The sequence below is a fragment of the Lepisosteus platostomus genome, chromosome 6 (assembly GCF_059453375.1).
Source record: "Lepisosteus platostomus isolate fLepPlt1 chromosome 6, fLepPlt1.hap1, whole genome shotgun sequence".
In the NCBI taxonomy this organism is placed as follows: Eukaryota; Metazoa; Chordata; class Actinopteri; order Semionotiformes; family Lepisosteidae; genus Lepisosteus; species Lepisosteus platostomus.
The window spans coordinates 29,488,391-29,512,838 of record NC_142616.1 but is presented as its reverse complement, the minus strand read 5'-3'; the positions used below and the strand labels follow the sequence as shown (position 1 = coordinate 29,512,838).

General features: G+C 40.0%; 1 protein-coding gene across 2 annotated transcripts in view; it reads left to right on the top strand.

The window, feature by feature from the left end:
• cdh23 (cadherin-related 23) overlaps positions 1 to 24,448 on the top strand; it is a 200,893-nt gene that overhangs the window by 12,319 nt on the left and 164,126 nt on the right. For both annotated transcript variants that reach the window (XM_088635229.1, XM_088635227.1), the window contains exon 3: positions 971 to 1,051. In XM_088635229.1, coding sequence (XP_088491355.1) covers positions 971 to 1,051 — 81 coding nt within the window. The remainder of the gene's footprint in view (positions 1 to 970; positions 1,052 to 24,448) is intronic.

Sequence of the window (24,448 nt, the reverse complement as noted above, 5' to 3'; positions counted from 1 at the left end):
ATAACAGTGAAACATGAATCACAGGACAAAAGCAGAAGCTACAAAGACGTGCATTTAAAATTGACAACAGGAGTCTCTGCTCTAGACAAAATGGCATGGGTGTCTGGGACAAGCTACCCAGCCATATTGTTTGAGCTGATACTCTGGCTACTTTCAAGAATCTGCTGGATGAGATCCTCTGATCAGTTAGCAACTAGCAACTACAGGCTATACAGTATGTGTGAAGTGATACAAGGGTCTTATTTGTAATCTTCCTCACATTTTCACATGTCAAGGGCAGGACACTTCCTAGTGTTAAACCATAGTGAAATAGAAAAGTTAGAATGGCATATTAAAGTTCTTATAATCTGCTCCTTTTTAATTATTTTTGTTTGCAAATGATATCTGAGTTATGGAGCAGATTCGATTTAGTCTTTTATGGAGTAGATGGGAGCCGTGGTAGCTCTGACAGCAAGGGCGTCTAGCTCTTGACTAGAAGGTCCTGGGTTCGATCCCAGGTAGGGGCAAGCGATGTAGCTTGTTCTAATTCCTTCCAGACGGCCCCCAGATCCACCCAGCCTGCTTTCCAAATGAGTACCTGGGGTTAATCCTTCTGGGGGTAATAGGCCGGCCGGAGCGTGATGCCTGACCACATCAACTCCATCTCCAGTGTCAGATGGTTGAGGAAAAATGGTGGCCCATGCCCCCCATTCCCCCATGGGGCCTTAATGGCCCAAAGGGGCATACCTACCTAATGTGAGTAGATGGTACCATACTGTATGTCCCTCTCATGAAGTTTGTCAATGTAATCACTCATCCACCCTGTCTCAGACATAGTCTCAGGAATACAGAAGAGCACAGGAAGGGAAATATGTCTACAATCCTGTGAAAGATCCAAAGTGCGTTACAAGGTATAATGCAATTAAGATACTGACATAGTGTGAGGATCCAAGTTAGAACTAATTTTTTCTCCATTTTGTTTTCTCCCCAGTCATGGCCTTCAATCGCTTGCCTTATTTCCTGAATTACTTCTTTGATAATTTCTTCCTGATCTACGAGGACACCCCAGTAGGTGAGTGGTCTGTCTTCAGTGGGAAAGAGGAGGTAGGATTGCACCTACAGTATATATGCTGTAGTACAGTATTAAAACTATAACCAATTAACCATATAAGCACACAATGTCATGGAACCTGCGGAAGACATGAAAACCATTTAGGCTTAGATAAACCTTTCAAACACCTTAGCCGTTCACCTGTACCCATTTCAAAGTTGCCACAATATACTGGGTTTGTAATTAGCAGTCAGAGGGAGGGTCACGGTTTCTATTTAATCTGAGCAAGAAGTGATTTAACACTGTTTTCTCACTTTTTATAAACACTTTTTATTAAGAGTTTTGAGAGTGTTCTGTTTAGTAGAAGCAAAGAATAGTGTTAACTCTGGTACTCTGCGTTACTCTAGTTTCACCAAAGATCTAACCATTCTGGAGTGAGTAGAAGGAAGTGACTTTATTTGACAGCTTAGCAAGGATCTCAGGTTTCCTTTACAAGGCTGTGCTGAGTAAGAACATGTTGTACATCCTGAATCTTCATGACCTGCCTGTGTAAGCACCACGCAAAGGCAGCCTTTTTGACAGAGGAGGGGGAGCTCTGAGAATGGAGCGGAACAGATCAGGTTGTGATTAATCTTTTCTAATGAAAGGAGTAAGATTGTGTGGGCATGGAGAATTAACCTGTCTCTGAGCGATCGTGTACATTAGAATACTTTTTCTTCTTGTTTGAGCATGCTTGAAACTTTTCTCTCTTATACTCAATCGGGTGTATATCAGTAAGTTACATTACACTTTTTAAATAGTTTATGATTACAATATTATGATTTTCATTGCAGTTTAATAATGGATACAGTAAATTGGTTATTTGGGGAATTTTTATTTCAATGCTGCTTTCAGCCTGTAACTCATATTAAGCTTAACTTCTCCAATCACCCTCTCTGCCATAATCAATTCATGATTCATGCTGGAGGTTACTCCATGCAAGTGCAGAAGGACTCATGCACTTCCTGCCCATTTGACCAAACTATAGTCAAGCTGTGCAGCCTCAGTCTACATCCTCATCCCAATCCTCCAAGCCAAAAGAGCTGTTAAAGAGGGAATTGGGGAGAGCTGGTTTGAGTGCTGTACAGTATGCTCTGGGAGTGATAACCATCTGATCCTAATCTCCCTGAAGACATGGGTGCTTGAAGTGGAGTGCCACGCAAAAAGTTGGGAGTAGGCATGGTTGTGTTTTAAAGGCTCTGTCCTCTCATCTGTGTGAAGGTGTCAGTGAGGAGAAGCATTTTTCGTTTTTTTTCCATTGCAATGAGTGACAGGGTAATTTGTGCACAGCTAGATTTTCATTAGCTATGCAGTCAAGTCAGACGCCATTAAAACGAGGCAACCGGATATATCTCTACCAAAAGCTTTTTGCCTGATCTCTTCCCACATGTCCTTCATCTGCCGGCTGCCCTCGGAAAAATGGAAACTGAACGATGTTCAGTGACGGCTTTAATTTATAGGTGTTTGGCCAGCAGAAACAGGCAGTATAAGGCTTGATTTTTTGGTAGACCTTATACTGACCAGGTGATGACAAGACTCTTGTAAGAACATTAAAAGGTTCAGTTGTTCAAAAACATTCAAGGAATTACTGGTTGAAAATGGTCAACATGCTTTTTTCTTGGTGTGACCAGTTGGTTCAGTCATTCTTAAAATCATGACTAGTTTTGAGCATGCATATACTGTAGTTCTATGAGTTTTTCAGCACTTTAGGTTGATAAAGCGTGAATACAGTTATTATTTTTATTGTGAGCTGGCAGCTGGTAACACTCTCTGCTTTTCAGTCTCATACCCAGGTGTGGTATGATTGCTACTTGCTTTTCTATACCACTGTGTCCCTGTAGAGTTAATGAGGTCCAACTCCAAAATGTTGCAATTGCTAGAAGCCAGGGTGTCAAGTAGAGTGTTAGAGTTAGTGTTGCATGGTCTTCTGGCTCCACTCTTTAACACATCTTTAATGAGTCCAATTATTTGTGACTCAAAAGGTTCAAAACTTAACCAACAGACCAGGAATCAAATACATTATCAAAAGATGTTTGAAAATATATTTTAAAAATGTCTTAGTTAAATAAGAACTCAAGTTGGAATGAAAACCAGAAACATCTTTCAGGATGTAATCTGTATGCCCGTGTTATAAGCCATCATAGTTCTGCTGTCATTGGAATCTTAAATTACGCTAATAAAACTAAACTAAAAATGTTTGTATTTTACAGTAAAATAGTCAAGTTTCCTCGATAAATGATCAGATGTATCTGTGTTATCTTTTCAGCAGCCTGTTCTGTTGACTGCTGTATCCCATGTTCACCTGCGTTGCTATTACCCAGCAATGCAGCAGTTGTCCAGCTGCACTTGGGAGAAAATTATATTTGTTTCCAAGGTTTTGATGTTATCTGCACTTTGCATATTTCAGTACAGTATGCAATTTAAGACGAAGCCCTAAAGAACAGACACTGAGGATGAGGGTCACAGTTTGCATTAAGTAGCATTAATTGTGTTTATAATTTAATGGAATCCGACATGTAATTAACTCTCTAATGCACAACTGTGTCTCTTGATTAATTACTCTGTTGTTCAAACTTTATTTCTGTTTTATTTTTCTTATTCTCAGGATTGTTCAAATAAAAGCTAATTTTGCCATATTTTTAATGCAAATTTTAAGAAGTGCAGCTCTCTGTTGAATTGCTTTTCTTTGGTGGACAGACTTCTGAAATCTGTATCTAGTGTGCTTCAAGCATGCTAATGATTCTGTAATGCTTGCATGCTGTAATCCCACTTCCTACCTCAAAACCAATTTAAAGATCTTCAGGGCCTTTCCTTTTTTTAAAGGAGAAGTGTGTTTGTGTAGCAGCTATAGAACTTGTCCTGGTATGAGGATGTCCTCTGATTACAGATTCTGCACATCGTGATGTCTTTTCACATGTTCTTCCTACAGTAAATACAGTATGTGATGCACAATCACGTCAAACTATGATAGTGCCATTTCAGGTATAAAAATGCCAAGTCAATGCAAAAACTAGCAATAACTGAATTGAACTAACGACAGCTGAAATATTACACTAATGGATAATTTAATTTTTCAGTATTTCAATATTTCAGATAGCCGGGGGCTAATATTCAGTATCGGTTACACCATGCTGTCCAGCGTATGTGGTAGAGAATGTGTTGGAGGATAGGTTCCCCTTTGGCAGTAGCAAGAGGTTAGACTCTATTAGTGTGAGAATTTAATAGCTCTGTATTTCAGCATTACTACACCCCATAATAAGACTCTGTGTATGCTCAGGCCTCTTTTTTTTTTTGCTCTGTGTAATCTGATAACTCAAGGGAGTTTAGCTTTTTGCCAGACAGCAGCCTGTTTGCTTGCAATGGACAGTGTCATGGAACTTGTAGTGCAATATGACAGAGTGCAATTTGATACAAATTGATTTACTACAAGTGCCTTATCATGCCAAAGCATCTGAGAAGTAAAAGCAAATGTGAGATAAAATGGAGAAAGTCTAAAGCTTTGAGTTTTCCAGAGTAGTCTGTTCATGCCTACTGTATGTTTCAGGTGCGTGTGACTGTAAGAACTGTCCCCTGAAGTCCTTGGTCACAAGTCAGTCCCACAGCCCAAAGTTAGGGGTCGCCGTGCTCCCCAGCCACAGAATAGGGCCATAGTGGCAATCTCTGGCCCTTGATTTAGAAACGAATTGACTCGATCAATTCTAAGATGCTGCAAAAGCTCAACAACCCAGCAGTCCCTAAGGTTCAAGGTGTTAGAGATTAATCAGTACTTTCAAAAACGGAGCATGAACAGTGCATTTTTATGGAGGAAAACATTATTTTTCAGTTCCACTACCGTTAAATGTTAATTGTGTGCTGTCATTTCTGTCAATACTTGATGATAAAAATAAAGCTATGACTTAATTGGATAAAAACAGTCCCTCCCTTAATTTTGATCATAGATGTGCACCTACTGGACAGTATTAACAGTTTTTGCTTTAGTAGCGCTTTCGTTTTTGATGATGTGCTAAAGGGATTTATTAATTGTCAATTGTTTTCTTTATTCACGCAACTTCAAATTGCTATTTCAGAAAAATACTAAGTAACATTTATCTCTAATCTGAAATGTTACCTTTTACAAACACAAATAGATGTTTACGATGATAAAATCCATCACTCATTATGACTTCAAGCTCCATTGCTGGATGGTAAGAAAATGAAAAGCCTCCAGCTTGCAGGACACTTGCATGCTTTGTTCAGTGATGTACCGAGATAACAATGCTATACTGTAGATCTACATTGACACTGGGGGAAAGGAATAGACCAGACACAATAAAGCTAAAGACAGAATGATTGCTACTTGTGATCTTTTTTAAGACTGAAGGAGACAGCGGCAGAAATTTTAACCACCGGTTTTATTTTCTTTATTTTTGGACTACATGTTGATTCTTATATGATAAAGAAAACCAGCTGTTACCTACAGCTCGATGAGTGCTAGACATTTTCTGATAATGCTCCTTGACTGTCAAGGCCCACATTAATGGGAGATCTCATTGTTTAGAAAAAGTACACAAAATAAAAACTAAACCATTTCTACTGATATTTCACAAGTGGAACTTACTATTTACTTAATACTGAAGAAAACTGACCAAAATGACCCTTGAGCCCAGAATAATTGCAGAACATATTTAGGCCTGTTTTAAAGCTTTAAAAATGTATTTAGGTACAGTACATTTACCTATTTTAAGGCAACCATGCTGGCTAGGATACGCAAATCCAGTTTTTTACATAAGCTTCAGGTTTACGAATAGCAAGGTTCTGAGAATATTTCAGATTCGTCTTTATTTTCACAATTACATAAACTGCTGGCTGTTATGTGACATTTTGTCTATGTATCACTTTCCAGACCCTTCCCAGAAATCACTGTCAAAATGGTAGACAGCACTTAATTTAAATGCCCTTTGATTCCATTGTGTTTCAGACGTCATGACTTAATTGTCCAAACATACAACTGCTTGATCGACATACCAACCACGTCGCTATGAACAAGAACCTTTCTTTCTATTGGAAAACAGGCTGTTCTGAAGTGCTCTTTTATTACTTTTAGATATATACTGTATATATATTTTTAAATTTATCAAGCTCATGGTGTAAAAACATCTTTTTCTCTAGTCCGTTTATTCTGTAGACAGGAGGCTTAATGGCTTGTCCTGCAATTTTTTTTTGCTGTTGTTTTTTTTCTCTCACTGCACTTTCTCACATTCTGTCATCTGGAATAAAGGTTAAATATCTTAAATGGCTAAGGGAGCATTTTTAGCAAGCTGATTCCATGCTGGATCTAAGAGATAGGTCCATTGCCTATTTATCTGGAGAAACAGGATTGATGTGAGGGTTTCTAATTACTGTGAGATGCATTTCATATGAGTGTTAATGTGCTATAATGTCTCTGCTTATGGAGAGCCACTGTGGAGTAAATAAGAAGATGGAGTTTTGTTTTATTTCTTTTTATACTATGCAGAAATTTTTTAAGTGATTTTCTGCTAGATTTTCCCATCATTTCTGAGTAAGAAGACAGGAACAATGTTAAGCTAAGGTCTGAACAATTACAAACAGGGTGAACGGGATGTGAAGCTATAATGTATTACTATCAGGTAAATTAACAAACCTTAAACGTTTTTCCTGGCAGTGTATCATGCTGTTGGAAAAATGAATTCCACATGTAATGTAAATATTTGCATTGTTAAATAAACTCAGACAAGAAGTTAGTAGTGATGCAAGCATTTTGAAATATGGTGAAACAGGATGGCTGGCAAATCTTTAATCAACAGAGTGTGTTCTTGCAGAAGAGAGTGAGGAGAGAGAGATAGAAAGAACACTCAGGCGTCTGCCTGTCAGAACTGCTCCTTGTGTCTCATCTCCTCACAGTGCCTCTGGCTGAGCCTGGCTTCACCTTGTCTGATCAACCCACATTAAAGAGTAATATGGCTCCAACCGCAAAGGCTATTTTAGCATTTTCTCTCCTGGAAATAATGGTTTACATGGTTCAGTGGCAACCACAAACACGCCATCCATCACTGTATTGCATATCGTTTACAGTAAGTTACAACGCACTGCATCACCACGCTTGTCACTTCAGTTGCAGAGTGTGAAATTCCCTCCCTGCCTGTTCTAGAAAACCAGCCCTGGCTCCTGGAAATTCACCAGCATCCTCTTCTATAATTCAGGCCCTGCTGGCAGCCACAGGGTGACACAGCGAAAGACGATACTGCCCTTATGTCACAGGGCAAGTCAAGCTTAAAATAAAGGAAGAAACAACAAACTTACAGCAGACAGGCGAAGTGAGAGGATAACAAAGGTGTGTTGTAGCAGAGGTCCAGGGATGAAGAGGGAATACTAGTCAGGAGGAGGCTGAGCTTGAGGTGGAAGGTGTTTGGAGACAATAACACCTGCAGTGGAGGAAAAGCAGGGTGAGTGTAGAGTATGTCAGACACATTTTAGCAAAGAATCGTAGGTACAGAGAAAGAGAAAAAAGTTAAGAGGGAGGAATTTATCAAAACTGGGAGAAGAAATACCAGTATGTGTGTGTAAGCACAAATGTGTACTATACTGTACTTTAAGAAAAAAGTAAAAAAGACTCCTGTTTTAGCAGATTACAAGGGAAAGGAAGTGAAAACGCGAATAACAGTGTTATACCAAAGAGAAGGGGGGTAAGGAAACTGGGAACAAGAGAATTAATCTTGGTATAATGCCTGAGTGTTACAGCAGGAGAGACAGAGGCAGTGAGTATGTGTGAGAGACAGGAAAATGCAGCACTCTGACATTGAGAGATGTTTGGATGTGGGGCTTTGGCAATCATTAATGTGTTTTGAGTCAGACAATTAGCAAAACAAGGTTAATGAATGAGTTATTAAATTTTGGTGTTGAACAGAGTCATCAAGTGTGAGATCCCCCTTCAGTGCAATGTATTGTTTAATACATTTTGAGTGGAATATAACAGAGCTGTACATAACTGTAGAACATTTATCAGGGTTTTACAACCCTGTGTTCCTGCAAGATAATTAGATTTTGAATACCCATCGAAGGCCTGAGAGGTGACGCTACAGCAAAGACAGAGGATTGCCAGGGTTGGGGCTTTGCTGAATGTTAAGGTTTTATCCATGAATGAGGTGCTGTTCCCTGTTCACTGCAGCCAGTCTGACTATATCAGTTACTACCAGCATTCGATGGAAGATTAATCAGTGATAAACCAGTATCCCACTCAAAGGGAATCTTGTACAACTTTGCTTAATGCTGTTAAGCCAAGAATAACATCTAGCCCCCTTAGTAGGTTTCAACATACAAGGTCTTGTGTACAGGGAGAGACATTATCACGTACATGTTGCCATATTGACACTCCAAGTCTTTCAACCATCGTAAAACATTAAGATGAGCAACGTCACTGGCTTTCCCAACAAAAAAGCTCTATCAGCATCTCAAAGATACCATTCTCTTCCTAATTACTGTCTAGTAAGGCTCTTTAGAAAAATACGCATTCAAGTAAAAATCAGTCCCTGAGATCAATGTGATCAGGTGCAGAGCAGCTCTATACTGTATGTGCCTGTCCTGCCCCATGAACATGAAGCCAGACAGCTCCCAGATTAACACCCTGCTTCTGCACAGCAACCCCAAGTGGAGCAGAGGCCCTGTCATCTCCTGAGATGATGGGGTTTGTCCTAATCTTTCACCTGACTAATCCAATTAATCCTTTTCCACAGCTGAAAAGTAGTCAATAATATCCAAAGATCAATCAAAATCAATCAATTGAATCGGCTGAACTGTCAGAGGGTATATGAGGAATACTGTAATTAGTAAAAGGATATAAAAAATAAGTTATCTGCGGATGATGTTTCCTCTTTTATTTCTCAGAAGTAAACAATATTTGCAGATATTGCTTTAATGAGAAACACATATATTTACATATCCAAAAGTACGGTTATTGATCATTTTTACAGCAGCTTTCATTAATCTATGCTTGTAATGATTTAAAAAGAAACAGACTGAGCTTCACAATGTATTGTTTGTTAGCAGTAATCTGAACATCAGTGAGAAGATGCGTGAGCCTCAGGACTCTAACAGATTTAGTAGGTATTTTTTACAGTGTACAGTACGGTGCATTATTGAAGCCAAGGGGAATAAGCACCTTTCTGTAATTGAAAGCCTCAGTACACTACACATTCAGAGCTCATGGCTTTATCTTCATACTGTGTAATTTTTTTCTCTTTCTGTGAACAACACCTCATTTTTATACGGTACTTTTATTAATCTAGATCACAAAGTGTTTCATAGACAGCCCTGCTGAACTAGATCTCATACACTAAAGAGAAGCTTAAAGACTAGCACAGCACACATATCAGATAGACTAAGAGGACAGTACAACGTGCATATACTGTGTGTAGCATTTGGGCTCTGGGTATTTTTTTGCTTGTTTATGAATTGCATTTGATTAAATTAAATAATAAATAAATGAAACAACACAACTTCCTCTCACTAAAAATATGTCAGTCACTTATCCTGGTGAGGGTCAGGGAAGGTGATGTCAGCAGCCATGTCACCCTGCAACTCACACCTGGCAACCCACTGAAGCTAAGCAGTTGTGAGCCTGGGCAGTACCTGGATGTGAGACTTCCTGGGAAAAACTAAGGTTGCCGCTGGAAGAGGTGTTAGTGGGGCCAGCAGTGGGTGCTCACCCTGTGGTCCATGTGGGTCCTAATGCCCCAGAATAGTGATGACACTATACTGTAAAAAGGCTCTGTCCTTCAGGTGAGACATAAAACTGAGGTCCTGACTCTCTGTGGTCAAAATCCCAGGGTGTTTCTCGAAAAGAGTTGGGTGGTAACCCCAGTGTCTTCATAAAATTTCCCACTGGCCTTTACCAGTAATGGCCTCCTAATAATCCCCATCAATGAATTGGCTTCATTATTCTGTTCTCCTCCCCACTGATAGCTGATGTGTAGTGAGTGTACTGGTGCACTATAGCTGCCGTTGCATCATCCAGGTGGGGCTGCACATTGGTGGTGGTGGAGGGGAGTCCCCATTACCTGTTAAGCGCTTTGAGTGGAGTGTGCCCGAAAAGCGCTATATACGTGTAAGGATTTATTATAATTATTTTATTATGATTAGGTCTGAGGCTACCCTAGAAATATAGGATGCAAGAAAGGAGTAAGAGCGCACCTCTGCTTATCCCTGCATAGGGTGCAAATCTGTCACAGGACGACAGAGAAAGGGACAACATATAATCACCAAACTAATCTAGCCAGCATGTCTCTGGGAGGTGGGAGGAAAGTGGATCACCCAGTGAAAACCTACACAAAGTGAAGAATAAACTCCACACATACGCCACAGGCTTTGGTTCAGGTGGGTAGCTGCGTCAGCATGCGTAGTCTGCAAAGGAACAAGTAATAGGTTTATTCCATGCTGAAAAGAGAAAAGACGCAATGTTTCAGTTCTGGAGCCTTTTCTTTAGGTGTGAGCGGCTTCACCAGAGGCTTTGATCAAACCCAGAGGTCTGAAGCTGTGCAGCACCACCACCAGCTAACCACCATGCCTCCATACTGCTCACCCAAAAACTAGGCAGATTGTGTTAAAAATCATAGCAGAAACAGTGTTCTTATGTCTGCCTGCTTTTAGGATCATAAAGAAGTTGATCAATGTTGCCTCGCATATAAACATGGAACCAATATGAACAGGAGGGCCAAAAGGCACAATGTACATTCTTTAATTTAGCGATGACAATTTGCTGGAGAGAGAAGAGACAGGGAAATCTGAATGTATTAAGCCTTAAGCAACAGGCATAACTGTGGCACTTCTCTCGTTCCTCAACGAATCCCAAACACTTGCAGTTTGCTCCCAATTATAACCCCGTTTATCCTCAGCTCATCCCACTCCCTGCTTGTCTCCTCAGACCTGCTCTTTATTTCTGCCTGCTTTTCTCCACTTTTAATATGATGCAAAGTACTAATTGGATAGTGTGATGGGGGCAGAAGGGAGCAGAAGACTTGATTTCTGTTTCTATGCTGCAGTAAATTAGAAAAAAAATACCCATTTGTTAGGTTGTGAAGTAACAATGCATCCAGCTGGAGTGTGAAACAAGCTTATTTTTCTAACAGGCTAAACTGCTAATAATGGGCCACTATAAGCAACACAGACAAGCAGGGTGAATAATTATATAACAGCAAATAACACAAAACAACAGTGTGAACACAGTGTATAAAAAATAGAATGGGGTACGTAATTGTTTTCTGAACTTTAATATTGTGAATTAGCTGGCATTTAACTAAATGTCAATTTTATTTTCTCTACTGGAATATCGAAAATGTACAGTAATGCAGTGAAATTTCTCGGAATTTAACCCATCAGTAACTTCACAGTGCATTTCTAAGTATGACAGTTCTTTGTGCTGAAATCAAGACAGGACAGTGGCTGACTTGAGAGGACAGTGATATGGGTAATTGTAAGATGATATAAATGTAACGTAATCCAGCAGCTTTGTCACTAACTGCATTGCCAACTGTATCTAAGTAATTATTGCCAACAATGACACATTTCATGTAGGTAATAGTACATTGAAATATGCACAGTAAACTCATGTTTTTCATGAAATCCACTAGGCTTTATTCGCTTGGTAGATCCATTTGTCACAGGGTGACAATTACAATGCAATATACAGTTTTACAATATTCAGCATCCAACTATCCATCTGCTGGACTTTCAGGTTGAATACAAAATACAAAAATGCATTTTGTGAGACTGTTTAAAACCTTTCATGTTTCTAATAAAAAAGAGCAATAATAAGCACTTATTTAGTTCAATAAAGTGCACAGAATAAAACATACCATATGACATGTCGTAGAATAAATGTGGTATAAATAATGTAGTGTAAATATGCAGGAGAGGGAGAGACAGGTGTGTCTCGGTGTTGAGTTCTCAGACTGGGGTGCAGCATGACCTGGGGGCAGAGGGAGAATGGGGAATAGCGTGGGGTGGAACCTCAACACTGGGTGCTTGCACTCACCTGCGTTTGGGAGCAGCCAAGAAGGAGCCTCTTCTTATCTCCGGGTATGGAGCCACAGAGAGCAGCAAACCCTTAAATTACGTTTCTCACATCAGCAGCTTGCTTAGAATATGATGTGCACATATTCTGCCTTCTGGCTGTCTGTGTCTGTGTGTGTGTAAATGGGCTTTGGTTGGGGGGTGATCTTTAGCACACCCATAGTGATTGTCAAGAGTGAGCTTGTGCACTGCAAGAGCATTCATGTACAGGTACTTAGGTTGGTGACTGAGCTAGTGTATCATTGCAGGTATGGACATAAGGCCTCCATCAGACAGCTTGAGTTTGACTCATTTCATGTTTTATATTACTGCGAGCTTTGACGCATGGCCCAACACTTGGTGTAAGATATTCTGTGCTTGGTACCCTCTTTGAGCATATTTAGATGTGGAGTCGTGAATATACCATATAGACCCAAAACATGTCAGACCTACAGTATAGTGCAAATTCAATGTCTGTGGATTGGAGTGGATGTGCACATTGCTAATTGTGCTAGGGTTTTTTAAAGATTTTCTATACCAAGGTCTGTCAGAGGAAGATTTCGTTCTACCTTTTGTTTGAATTTTAAAAAAATAATTACACCTAAGAATCTTGCTCTGTAATCAAATGATCAATTCAGTTAGCCACGCACAAACCCAGGAGCACAACAGTTATTTTGAGGTTTCAGCACCACTGTAATAATACAATCAGTTTTTTGGTTGACTCTTTCTATGAAGAAAGGTTAGTATGTCCTTCAATTGAAAGCTGACATTTGTTCTCATAAAGGGCACCACACAGTTGCAAGATAGGATTAATTGACAAGAGAGTAGTTTCACTTGGATTTCCTGAACCAAGCTGTGTGCAAGCTTCTCTCTCCTTTTCATTTTCTATCTTTCTTTATCACTTTTTCTCTTTTTCTATCATGCTCTCTCTTAGTATTGGTGGTTTTTATCAATTTCACTACAGTCTTCATTACTTTAAAAACAGTACAAAAAGGAAAGTGGCATTAGTATGGAATGGTGGTTAGGGAATTAGATTTGTTACTGGAAGGTTGTGAGTTTAAATCTGAAGTGGGATCCTGCTGTTGTACAGTATCCTTGAGTAATGTGCTTCACTTAGATTGCTTCAGTAAGGTACCCAGCAATATTAATTGGTACAAATGTAAATTTATTTTTATTAACAATGAAAGAAACACTTTTTTTAGTTCTCTGGATTCCCTCAATACAGCGGCCAATGAGACTGGCAGTGGTGTGTAGTTTATTCGTCAAAGCAGGAAGCACTCGTTTCACTTTAATTTCTCAACTTGTTTCCAGGAATCTTACACAATCCAATGTTTTTGACAGCTGTATAAGGTATTATCTAAAATATTTTGTTCCTGTTGTTTACTTTATTCTATCACAACAGTTTCAACCCCTTGAAACTAGTGTGGCTTTCGACACTTGGATAATATTTTGTTTTACATTACCTACTGTATGATCTCTTCATGCCCTAGCTGAGGGAAGGGATGGTGCTAAACGTGGTGCTTTGAAAACATCACTTGGCATGGCATGAATGGACAGACAGAGGGGCATCTTCTATCATCCAGGCCTCATTTAAATGTGTTTCTTCATTTTACATGCCTCTCGCAGTGGGCAAAATACTTTTTTACATGGTGCATCTCCAGCTGATGAGTTTTTGAGACCTCATTCAGTGCATTATAAAATACATCAAGGTTTGTGATCATTTTGGGTGTATTGATGGCAGTATTTAGGCAAAGCAACTTTGCAATAGAATTACGCAGTTTTCCTGTGCGTTTCTTCTGCCATGGCTTCTGAGTTGGCATCATGGCTTAGCATAACTTTTCACTATTTCACTGTATCTCACTACAAGTTTACTGTGTTTTGACCATGATATGCTATGGTAAGCCTTTATAAGGGACTGTTTTACTACTACTTAATGTCATTATCCAGAGTTGTTGTGGACAGGCTGGCACACAAGAAGTTTCAGGGCCCAATGAACTGTATTAATTATTGCATTTAGACAGACAAGCATTGTTTCAGAAGCACATTGGCCTGCCCTCTTGTAGTATGGAGCCAGCAGTCTGAGAGATAGGGTAAGACTATTAACCACGCTTTCTCCCTGATTGATATTTCTACCCAGCTGTCCCACTCAGGTTGTCTTTCTTCCAACTTTTTTCCCTCCCTCCAGATTGGCTGAGAAGGTCAATTACCAATTTGCTTCTGCCAACATCTTTATCAAAACAAATATTAATTTTTGCTAATTAGGACCTGCAGCTAATGAACGTTACAGATAATTAGTTCATTTATAATCCATAAAACAAGCATGGCTTGTTAGCAGATCACAAGCGGTGACATGCTCACACAAATACAGGCAAAGACACACAGCAATGTGCCAGGAGAATCTGTTCCAAAGAGACTCGGAAACAAACATGAATTCATACATAGTGTGGGTCTTCTGTCTACCCAAGCACCTCCAAAACTGGAAATCTTGGCATAAAGCTTTAGACTTACAAGAACTGCACAGGTACAGTTTTCTTTCATTGCAGCCTTTTCTTCAATGTACATATTTAATCATGGGAACCCAACTGTGCAAGGATTAAAAATACAGCAATTTCCATGCACCACAGTTATTATTTCTTAATAAAGTGGCATAGAGATATACCAGTTGGCTGGCAGCCAGAGAGGAGGGTTCTTTTCCTGCTCCTTTCCATCCCTCTGTGTCTTGGCCTGGAATATCAGGTACATTCACATTCCTGCTCCTTTCAATTTGAAAATAATTAGTGAGCTGATGGTGTGGCTCAGGGGATCAGGGTGATGGAATGATTCAAGGAGAGAAAGAGAGAAAGTTAGAAAGGCGGTTGTGTGAGATTATCAGCTCCAGATGGAAACCCTGGAGCTCTTTAATGTATGTCTTCTGAAACAGTAAGATGCCAAGTTTCTCTCAGATAGACAGATTCTAGGCACCTGTGGTGTAGAGTATGATTGTCTTGTGGATTGATTCAGCGTGCAAGGACTTCCTCACTACATCTTTCTTCAGTCTTGGGTAGCTAATTCCTTGCACTTTTATATTGAATTTCATCCCAAATCATCTCAAGATTCTTTACAGTACACATAGGAGGAGAACCACCACTCACATACAGCACCCATCTGTAGACAGCCCCAGTAGAGGTAAAGAAATGAGGAACAGTTGAATTGAGGGAGCCATTTAGGTAGGGCAGACTGTCAAGTCCAGAGTGGAATTACACCAGAATTAATAGCACTACTTTTTCCAGAACTCCGATGATATGTTTATTGCCAAGTAATCATGGCTGTGGTTTATTGTCCTATGCAAAGGAAAGAACCTCCCACAACAGCACTGTTTACCTCTTTACCATTCTGGATCACTGGCTGAGAACCTCTGCTCAAAACGGGAGAGTATCATCTGTTGGACCACCAGGACCCCTTCAATAGCAACCTGGTTTTCCTTAGGGTTCTCCAGATCAGTCCAAATATTAGTTTTTCTGGTCTGAGGTGAACAGAACATGATCTTAATAATTCAAAACGTGCCAACTTGCCTTCAGATATGACAGGTATGAATTATTGCCTTCAGATATGAAAGGTATGAGTTTTGAATTATTCAGATTTATTTCAATCTAAATGGAAGTGAACCCCATAAGTTGATCTGTATCCTCCTGTATTTTACAATAGATTGAAAACATAATTTGACCTTCATGAAATTCTTAATAAAAAGGTAACCATAGCACAAATATACAGTTTAAGGTATATTTGGATAATTTAATTAATGAAATGATCCAACAATTAATAGTCATGTGTGATTATGTTTGTGAATCGTTAAAATCAGTAATTGGTGGCACTTCTTTGAACATTATTTGGACATTTCATGTAACAGTTTTTCACATCAACCTTTAGGAAATGTGACCCATTCCTATTCTTCCTCACAGAACTGCTTCAAATCAGTGAAATTTGAGGGTTTCCTTGTATGAACAGATCGCTTCAGGTCATTTCAATGGGGATAGGTCTTTAACTTAGCCAGTCACAAATTCAAAGGTTCTTCTACTGTGCCTTTCTTTTGAAGATTTATGTTTATGATCACTGTCTTGCTGCACTTTTGGTTCAGCATCAGCTGATAAATGGATGGATTGACATTCTTTCTAGAATCTGCTGCTACAACACCAAATTAACGTTTCCGTAAATGAAGGGAAGCGGACCAGTCCCCGAGGCAGTAAAGCAGCCCCAGACCATGATACTCACACCACCTTGGTGATGAGGTTCTTCTATTAGAAAGAGGGTGCTTAATTTTCACCACACAAAACTTTTCTCATTGCGGCCAAAAAGTTCAACCACTGATTTGCTTGTCCAGAGAATTTTCTTCCAGTAGTCCTGAGGATTGTCTAGGTGCTCTTTGATGAATTTGAGACTGGGGACAATGCTCATTTTAGAGTTACAGTATGTTTTTTTTTTCCTGGCTTTCCTTTCATGAAAGCCATTCATATTCAGTCTTTACCTGGTGGCTGAGGCATTAACAGACATTATCTGCAGCGAAAGCGGCCCGCAGAACCTTAAATTTCTCAAGATGATCTTGGGGAGATGAAAAGACAGCCAGTTCATTGGGAAGAGCTACTCTTGGGGAGATCTTGATGGGGTAACTGGTTTTGGGTAGAGTCACAGTGATTTTCCATTTGTAGAATATTTATCTGACAGTGGATAGATGGAGCCCCTAATATTCAATAATGGTTTTATAACCCTCTTCAGACTGATGAGCTTCAGCTACTCTTTTCCCTGAAATCACTTTTGATCTTGGCATGATGGCATCGTCACATAATGCATTTCCACTAACCTGTATGGTGAAGACTAAACTCATAAAGGTTTCGAACATGATGTAAGACAGGGCTACCCAGACTCAGTCCTTGTTTACTTGTCATCCAATTATTTAACCCCCTGATTTCAATGACTGTCTTAATTGATCTAAGAAAACTAGGGGTTAACTTGTTATTTGACCTACACTGATTCTTAGTAATTCACTTTTTATACTTCATACACCATTGTTTCTCAAAAGACATTAAATTGTTAATCCATCCAATCATTTTCTAGCCATTTTAATAATAATTCCTTACACTTATATAGCACTTTTCTGGACACTCCACTCAAAGCGCTTTACAGGTAATGGGGACTCCCCTCCACCACCACCAATGTGCAGCATCCACCTGGATGATGTGACAGCAGCCATAGTGCGCCAGTTCACTCACTACACACCAGCTATCAGTGGGGAGGAGAACAGAGTAATGAAGCCAATTCATAGATGTGGATTATAAGGAGGCCATGGTTGGTAAAGGCCAATGGGAAATTTGGTCAGGATGTCGGGGTTATACCCCTACTCTTTTGGAGAAATGCCCTGGGATTTTTAATGACCACAGAGAGTCAGGACCTCAGTTTTATGTCTCATCTAAAGGACAGCGCCTTTTTACACTATAGTGTCCCCATCACTATTCTGGGGCATTAGGACTCACACAGACTGCAGAGTGACCGCCCCCTGCTGGCCCCACTAACACCTCTTCCAGCAGCAACCTTAGTTTTTCCCAGGAAGCCTCACATCCAGGTACTGCCCAGGCTCACACCTGCTTAGCTTCAGTGGGTCACCAGTTGTGAATTGCATTTTGTCCCATTCAAGATCGTGTGGGAGACAGAGCCTATCCCTGCAAGGAATGGGCGCAAGATGGGATACAGGACCAGGACACCAGTCCATCTTAGGGCACACGCAAAGACATATATTCACACCAAGGCTAATATTCCCAGAACCCAATTAACCAATCAGTATGTCTTTGGACTACGGAGGAAACACCTAGAGACAAACCCAACCCACACACATGGGGAGAACATACAATCTCCATGCTGACAGCAACACAGGTCAAAAACCAACAAAGGGCCCCAGCGCTGCAAGGCAGCATTGCTGACCACTATACTACCGTGCCACCTGGAATTGTAAGTGTTCCGCCTATTGATTATTTCAGAAAATGCTGGTTTCGATTAAACAAAGGTATTATGGTAAGAAACTTCAATTCCCATAATTATATTAAGAGGTCACTTTTTTTAACAGCACTGTAAATCATTCGTGAAATTTCACCCGAACACAAAGGAAAAATCCACAGGTTGTGGGCATCTTAGTTTTGGCTCGTGATATAAGTAGCGATTTCTCCAATTGCACTCTGCTCTTGTATGGTTGTGCTCAAAAAAAGGGGAACACAACCAGGGATCAACTGTTAAATCTAAAATTCCCTATTTAAGATAGAGCTAATGTCACCAAAGCAGAACAACACAACATCTCTCTGCATCACTGGTTCACCAGAGCTCTGGAAAAGTTACAATAAGCTCTACTGTGTGATTAGCTGCTGCATTATCATTCCAGAAGAGCAGTGTGGATGCTGGAGTGATTGAGGATTGTGACACTGCATTATCCTTGCCATATTAAAGAAGTAGATATTTTATTGCCCCCTAGATGTGTGTGGCATTGCATTTTCAAAAGACGAGCCTCTTTTCTACTGAATGACAGTTGTTTGTGGTTTGATCTTGCAACACATTATTGAAATCCCATGCACTTAACTAAGAGGAGATCACTGACAAGCACATTTATTTGCTCAGTGTGAAGCCTAACATGAAAAGCAATGCTATTATCTCTGATGCTTTTGTTCCCCCTGTGCAGTAAGTAATGGCTGACCCAGTGGGTCAGGCCACAATGAGGCAATGAAGTTTGTGCTAGGAGGGAGCCGGTCTCAGGCTGAGTCTCCTCTGATAGAAATGTCTATAACTCAACAGCTGAGCAACTGAATCCCTTTGTTTCAATGACAATAGCAGACAGGGCCACGCAGATGAATGGCATTAGGTATTTCATTTTTGTGGCAACGTAACCACTCCTAATGGCACAGGTTGCAAGTGGAATCAGATTGCTTTAAAAATATATGTCTTTCTCCAGTTCCGTGGCAAGCAAAGAGCTCAGTGGATTTGATGGAAATTGCTTGCTGTTAGTGCTCTCAGATAGCTCTGCGGTTGAGTCACATGGCTGTTGTTACATGTCACTATAATTCTTTGAGAAAGGTGCCACATTTGAGTAGCCCCACATGAGGAAGATGAAGTCAGTCCCAGCTAAGTATTTAACATTAGGCAGGGGCAAGTAGCAGGTTTGGGTCTTTCCTAAACTGTCTTTGAGCAATGAGACTGCCAGGACTTCCATGCCCAAATTCATGAACAAACTCTCCTGCAACGCAGTTACTTGACTTTCCTCTGTTTAGCTAATCCTGGTGCAGCGGTGGTATTTTTTAAACGAAAGTGTTTTTTATTTACCTTCTCTTGCTTTAAAAATAAAAAATGCTTTTCCTCAGCACTTATCACTAAGAAAACGACCTTCAGGCAGCTTATTTGGGAAGTGAGCTTTACCATCCGTGACAGATTTAGCCATAAATCTCCAGAATTAATATACTGTACACACTCCACACACTCTCAAGGTCTATCATTGTGTGTGTTGTGAAACACAGGAGTCACTTAGAGTGGGGTGGGAGCTCCATCCGTCATCTGTGCAGTGTCCCACCACGACTTTATTAATGCCCAGTGGTAGAGTGGAGTGTATTTCTGGGAAGGACGTACAGCGGTCTGTTTATAACGTGCAGTAATGCACTGCTACTGTATTTAGTGGCTGAAATCTTTGCTCCTTTTCACTCTGATCAGATGAAAAAACTCATTAAGACAAACACCAGAAACTCTGCTACCTGACCCTTTCATTGCTTTACCCTCCCAGCCTATGTTGGCTTTCTGCATCTCTCCAGATTGCATATTGCACCCATCCCTCTGCTATACTTCATCACAGTTCTGTACATTTTGACCAGCCTGCTGCTGCCTGCTTGACTGAGCTGAAAACTCCTCTTCTGTGCCAGCTGTGTGTCTGCAGTTCAGACACTAGCAGGCAACACACCCTAACAGGACAAATCCTCTAACTTGGTTTTTAGCACTCATTTGGATTCCTACATCCTACATTTCTAAGCTGTGCACTTGTAATTCTGAGTTATAATTCTTATATATTAAATGTCCATGTGCTTTTAGAAATTACACATCTTGGAAGTTGAGAAAAGTGAGTCGTGACTCATGCAGTAAATTCAGGTTGAACCTTATAGTCACGAGACTGCCAGTTTGAGTCTGGACAATGCCAGTAGCTCTTACAGTACAGTATGTAGGACTTTGGAGCATTAGAAACAGCAGATGGATTGACAGGGCATGCTTTGTGGAACTCTGCATTTTCCTCATCCTTCCCCTAGTTCCAAATGGGTCAGAGGTATAGTAAAGATCCCTTTATTATCTGTGGAATAAATCAGGAGAGACTTTTCTTCTACAGTATGTGTTGACACAGGCAATAATCCCCAGTTAACTAAAAAACTACAGGAGAGGGTTGATCTTGAAGGAAACATCAGGTTAGCAAACAAGAATAAATCTGTGTAAAGACAAAGAGGATAAACAATACCCCCCCCCAAGCATTGCTAGTGTGAGGAAGCTGAAAGGGTGTAAATCTTTAATAAAGGTAAAAAACAGTGCAGTGTGCCATCACATAAGCTGTGACAATAAACATTATATTGGGAATAAAGTCTAACTTTAATTTAGATTTTAATTAGCAAAGTGTTAATGGAGTAGAAACTGTTACTCTACATTTTATTAATGACATCAATTATCTAATTAATCTCATTGGTTTTCCACATTAACTGAGCTTATAGCCTACCAGAAAAAGGGAGGAGGGAAGAGAAGTCTATGAACAAAAGTCTCAGGTTGGATAATACTGAATATTTTGCAGTCTTTTCACTACCCCCCTTTCCAAACCGTTTATACTGTATACAGTATGTGGGGTACAAATGACTTATTTTAGTAATTTTCTAAAGCAAAATAAACCAGTAATAAATTCTACAGCTATAATATTGTGTTTATATCCTTCATAATCTGTTTCTTAATTTTTGTTAGTTTTATTATCACTAGAAAAAAATATAGAATTTACCAAATAATGTAGTGGCTCTGACACAGAAGACACAAGCCATGAATACACTTATAAACAAATAACCCTAAAAATAATGGATCTGTACAATAACATCAAGTGTCCACAATGTGTTTTGTAAATCTTTTTGGTGCATTAATAGCTCATTGTGTGGAACTGTGCCAAGTGTCAATTATGTCCTTATTACCTGAAATTAATTTGAAATAACTGTTGAGATAAACCATATTTTTTGAAAATGTACATCAGAGTAGTCTCTTGCAGGAATAAAAAAAAAGTTCCTTCAACCTGTCTCCTGAAGAAGTATTGTTGCTCATTACAGACTTCTGTGGCAGTGTGTGTCATGACACATATCTGTTTTGATTGTGTAACTGAATGCATTTCATGTTTTGACATTTAATTGTGTGGTGTCTCCAGGTTTGAATTCACAATCGCTCTAACAGAAGAGCTCTGTGGGGCTGTGATTCTGTCACAGCAGCACAGCCACTTCCACAGTGACACAGAGTTATAATCCATCTGTGCAAACTCGTTAAAAAGGCACCAACCCCCTCGCCTGACTGTGCCTTTGTCTCTGGGCCCCACTCAGTGCCCACAGGCTTTCCGCGTCTTCGCAGGGATGTGATAGTGGCACTAAATCTCCCCATTCGTCTGCGAGTTGATTTCTCTGAATCAACAAAGGAGCAAAAGGTTGTAGCAACATCAATAAAGTGGAGCGTTTTGCCTCGAGAGACCCACCAGCACGGCACTTTATTGATTCCCTGGCTATTCACGTCCGCTCAGCCCTGATTTAACACACTTGTACTGGTGTTTAAAAAAGGCATAAAAAAATAAAATAACCTCAGCATCCCATTTATTATGTCGTCCATCTTCAGGCCCAGCTGTGACTTGCCTGTCTGTACTGGTATGCTTCAAGGCAGATCTCTTTTTTTCCCCTCTGTTACTTACTGTAAGTCTTGAATTTCTTTTCCTTTACTGCTGATTCTCTGCTCCCACATGCCCAACAGTTACTACTGTATGTGCCTGTGGAGTCTTCTTCTGAGTTCCTGTTTCCGCTATTTATTCAATATAAACAGGACAAAGAAAAATTATTTCTTTAATAGATGAGTATAACCAGGGCATTTATGCTCTGGAGCAAAACATTTTGGAAGGTAACTTAAGGTGGTTGTTGTTGTGTGTGTTTTAATTATGCGTCTGCTTCAGGACTGACTTGAAACAAATGCTTAGTAAACTTGGGCTGCCACAAAGTGGCGCTTCTGCAGTATAATTAATATATGACAGAAGAAACGTCTGGATCTTGGAGCAACTTCTGAGGTGAGTTTTTCAACCTTTGAGGCTGGTTTGAAGAAAAGAAATTTAAATCTGACTTTCATCATTGCTGAGTCATGAAATCCAACATTAACCACCGCTATCTACGGTACAAAGCTCTGTCAGATTTAAAATGTGAAACAACAGTGGTATAAATATTGGACTCCTCCATCACTACTTCCTTTTGGCCTTTCCATGTATTTTTTACCAGCTGATATTTTAGTGCAAAGACCGAGTTCCAGTGCTTGCTTCAATAACAGTTATGATTGTGTAATGATTTTTAGTGGGACAAATGCACTTCGCCTCCACCTCCCACCCACTGCACACCCTGGCTCCAGCCCAAAAGCAGCACCCTTTCACAATGGCAGAGAAAGTCTTCAAAACGCTCCAAAAACTGAATGACAAATTAATCACACTGCACATCATTCTTGTAAAAAAGGAGGGGGCTATAGATGAGACAGGGAGACTGGAGTTTGAAAGGAGAGGACTAGTCTTTTAATGTGCACTGTTGTATCATTCATAACAGTAATACCAGCATCACTTTCTGCTAAATGGCATCATTTATCAGAAGGCTAGGTGCTTTTGCTGCACAGATAACCAGACATACACAAACCGGCACAGAGAAGGGCCACACGCACTGCTACTGATACTCACACAGGTATACAAACATCTACTAATCGTTTCATTAGGCAGGAAAATTAAGAAACAAACACAGTTGTGGAGACTCATCCTCCCTCTCTTAGAACGGTTTGCTGAGATGTACTATATATGAATGTATACTGTAGTACCAAAGGTACCATTGTGAAATGAAGACTGTGAAAATAAAAATAAATCACTTCTCTCTGCCAGCAGTCTGTGTTTCAACTTTCACAGTGCATCTTTTTAGTCTTAAAAACTTTTTTTTGTTGTTCTGGGAGAATAATATTGTGACTGATTTATAACATACTGCACCTCTGATTATTTATGAAAGTACATTTCCCATCTGTCCTATAAGGAAAAGATACTACTCAACATTGGCTTCTTGTTTCTGTTGATGAAAAATCTGCATCGCGTTTAACCTGCTCTCCACTGCCTACACAACCCTGGAACAGAAACACACTGCAGACTCCGGCACAGCTGCAACACCTCGTCTGATTTTAACACAAACACACTGCACTCACCTGCTCACAGTTTCAGCATTTCTTTACATTATTTCTTTTTGATACAGAAAAAAATGTTATTAATGGATAGGTAGTAAAATGCTTAATTTGTACCGTCTTCTGCCAAATTATAGCTCGTGTTGAAAACAGCTGGATTTGCATAAATCTCATTAGAAACAGCAAAAGGGATCATCAATCGTGTAATTAATTAGTGTGACTTTTTAAAATCAGAAATGCAATATACATGTATTAATAAAAAATGTAGGGGTATAAAATTCCGGAGGAGTATTATTTGCACTGTTGCACTGCAGTATCAGTAAGCTATATTCTTCTATGCCTGGTGTGTGCCTGGGTGGACATGCATGTATGACTGTGCTTGACTGAAAGTATGTTAGTGTGCAATGGGAGGGTCAGTGTGGGTAGCATGGGGAGGGAGAGAATAGCACATTTTTCACTCTGTCGATGCCCCCAGAAATCAGTGGGGGCTTCTGCAGCTTCACTGCCTGAGTAATTAGCTGGCCTGCCTCACAGATGATGAATGAAAGCTGCAAGCTATTCTGTGTCCAATTAAAAGTGGATGAGAAATGCTTTTGGTTTCACATGTTGCGCTGGTAACCTTTCTGGCAGACTTGGGATAGTTGCGCACTTCAGTGCACCAGTATGCATTTTGTGGTGGGCACAGACTCTCAATAAGTGCTAACAGGCTGTGTGACAGGTGCAGGACAATGGGATGCCTGAGGGGAGCCATGTGGCCACCTGGCCAGCCTGATCCTCAAGAAGGTGTTCAACAGTCTCGCGCTGCATGCACAGGATGTTGTCTCTAATTGGATGTTGTCTCTAATTCAATCCTGTTGTATAATATTGTATTGAAGTGTA